This window comes from Etheostoma spectabile, chromosome 8 (genome assembly GCF_008692095.1).
Source record: "Etheostoma spectabile isolate EspeVRDwgs_2016 chromosome 8, UIUC_Espe_1.0, whole genome shotgun sequence".
NCBI classification, from domain to species: domain Eukaryota; kingdom Metazoa; phylum Chordata; class Actinopteri; order Perciformes; family Percidae; genus Etheostoma; species Etheostoma spectabile.
The window spans coordinates 31,686,631-31,689,417 of NC_045740.1; the positions used below are offsets into that span (position 1 = coordinate 31,686,631).

General features: G+C 41.7%; 1 protein-coding gene and 1 long non-coding RNA gene across 4 annotated transcripts in view; one reads left to right on the forward strand and one right to left on the reverse strand.

Moving 5' to 3' along the window:
• LOC116693385 (C-Maf-inducing protein) overlaps nt 1-2,787 on the reverse strand; it is a 48,916-nt gene that overhangs the window by 15,237 nt on the left and 30,892 nt on the right. For all 3 annotated transcript variants that reach the window (XM_032522321.1, XM_032522320.1, XM_032522319.1), the window contains one exon: nt 1,864-1,968. In XM_032522321.1, coding sequence (XP_032378212.1) covers nt 1,864-1,968 — 105 coding nt within the window. The remainder of the gene's footprint in view (nt 1-1,863; nt 1,969-2,787) is intronic.
• Nucleotides 1-2,787, forward strand: part of LOC116693506 (uncharacterized) — a 15,547-nt gene that overhangs the window by 5,092 nt on the left and 7,668 nt on the right. Inside the window, exon 2 of the long non-coding RNA XR_004332942.1 lies at nt 50-51. This is a non-coding gene — a long non-coding RNA (uncharacterized LOC116693506). The remainder of the gene's footprint in view (nt 1-49; nt 52-2,787) is intronic.

Consider the following 2,787-nt stretch of genomic DNA (forward strand, 5'->3'; position numbering starts at 1 on the left):
TCTAATCTGCAATCTGCTCAATGCATGGACATCCAGTGTCAAACTACAGCAGTATCATCAATGGAAGTCAAATCTGGATCCGACAATCAGAAAAGGTTTTCTTGCCACAATAAGTACGCTTATGTGGAATTTGACTTGGTTAAGGTGATTACATAAACAATCAAACATATTAAACTTTAATATATAGTAAACAATCTATATTTATATGCAGAAAAGCAAATACACACAAAAATCCTGTTGCATAAGACAAAAGAGGTTAACTGGGTTAAGTGCAGTATTTGAAAATAATATATAGTATATGCAATGAGCAGACGTTAAGTCCTGGTTGAAGGTTAGTGCAAAGTGTAGTGACTAGGGATGGGGGGGTTGGGGGTGTCAGTGGAGGTCCGGGGCCTTCTTGGTGAGGCCTAGGATATCATGAAGCATGTTTCTTTGCCATGATTGTTGGCTGTCTTCATCTTTGTACTATATGTATCATTGTTGTGTATATAGTATACAGCAGGGGTCTTCAACGTTTTCCAGGCCAAGGACCCCCAAACTGATGGCGAGATGGAGCGGGGACCCCCTAATTATATATATTGTATAACATTGTGTTATATCAAACTGGTCCTATAGTGCCATGTGTGCATTGATGACTGAAAGACATTCTGCCTCCATTTATCTGTTTACTACAGTGTGTTGAATTCATGTAATGTGGATTTAAACACATTTCAATTGTGGAAAAAATTGCAGGGGGGGGGGGGGGGGAATATAAAAAAAGTCTAATCAACCAAAACTTTCGCGACCCCCATGCAGTACCTCCGCGGACCCCTAGGGGTCGCGGACCCCCTGTTGAAGACCCCTGGTATCAGTATGTGTATTTATGTTTTAATTTCTTTTTGAGCCGAGCTAGTACCCAAAATTATTTCAGTGTAAACTGACAACAAAGTTGTATTGTCCCGTTACAGCAAGAGACGCATAATGAGAGAAGGGAAAAGAGGTGAGATGTGTTGAGAGCCAGGAGAGATGGTACCAGAGAGATGGCTCCTTTGTGTGCTGGAGTTTTGGAAAAACTGACTAAGAATGAGGGGGGGGGGGCTGAGGAGACTAATGAGTTAAGATAAGCTACGCCTGTACATCTGCAGTCAACAAAAAGCCCCCCCGGACCCCACTGGAAACAAACATGACCGTTTCAATCACTTGAATGAAGTCAATCAGAAAGATTTGCTTAGTTTCTCTACTGTACCATGATATATGTAAATCTATAAGTATATACTGTATATACTGTATATCTATCTATCTATCTATACATACACATACTGTCTACGTAGTACAATATTTAAAAAAATCTTTGCATACACATACAGTGGCTTGCAGTTGCTTTTCATTCCCATGCAATGAAAATTGTTTTTATATGTTTGAAAGCCCGCAACTTCATAAACATAATCATGTTATGTATTTAAGGAATTTTTCTCTATTGTTTGTATTTCGTTAAATTGCTTACATATTTCTATTGCAATGTTGAGGAATGGTTTTTATTTTGAATAGAAGCCTACGTTGGGACACTGCTGATCAGTTTAGCTCTAAATGGCATGAGGACAGAACTGGATCTGATCTGCTTTCCTGGTTTCCTGTTTTAGCTGGGTCCCGGGGGTTCCAGACCCCCCACTGACACTGACTGACATCTTGAATATGATTGTTTGTTTATGTATGCACCTTTCACTGAGGCCAGTATATAAGGTCAGTAAATGAATGCCCTTCTATTCTAGTACCTTGGAAAACTGTAAGAACTAATGAAGGTAGTGGGGCAAGTCAAAAGTTTACAGAGACGAGAGCTAGCGTGTGTGTGTGTGTGTGTGTGTGTGTGTGTGTGTATTGACTGACCTGTTGATGAACTCCTCATAACAAGAGTAGATGGCGGCGAGACAAACGGCCACGAGGTTAGGCAGGACACGTGGGTGAGGGCACTGCCCCGTTGGCCCGTGCATGCTGCAACACACACGGCTGCAGGTTAGATCCCACGGTCCGTCTGCTGAAGGCTCAGCCCCCGGCACAGCCCCCCCGGCACAGCCCCCCCGCCACCTCTACACCTAATGCTGCTCTAAGTATTTCCTGCTGTTAAGGCCGGGCTTCGTTCAATCCGGTGACGATTTCGATACCAGTTCCTAACGATACTTTTTTCCAATACCATATGTTTTAAAATCCATTTCAACGTCAACACAAATCCATTTAACACAAAACTTTTATTTCCCACCTTAATTGTGAATCAAAACAGTTATCAAAATTTAAAATATTTGGTAACACTACTCACTCAGAGTAACATTAATAAAACTGGTTGTGCTTTTGGATAGGGGGAGGGCAACCTGGCAAAAATGAACAACAAAAGAGAAACATTTTTCCCCCCAACATAAACATATTATAAATTACTAAACAAATGGCAGTGTGTACAGGCTAATAATGAACTAACTAAAATGCAAAGGAATGTAAACAACAAAAACATGCTGCATGACACAAACCTTTAACAACAACTTGGTGACTGCCCTGTTGTCAGCATTGAATTAATGGATCATCAGGGCGTAAAGGAGCTGTAACGTCAACAGCACCGCGACTGCTTCCGCCTCACCATAAATATCATATCACAGTGACGGTGAAAAACTGTAACCACAACCAAAAACTACTTCGTCGGCATCGCTGTGACTCACTGGTACTTCACCAAAACTGTACAGCCGACGTAATTTGCTCAAATTTACTCCATCTACACCTCTGCGCGCGCATGTGTGTGTGTGTGTGTGTGTGCGTGTGTGTGTG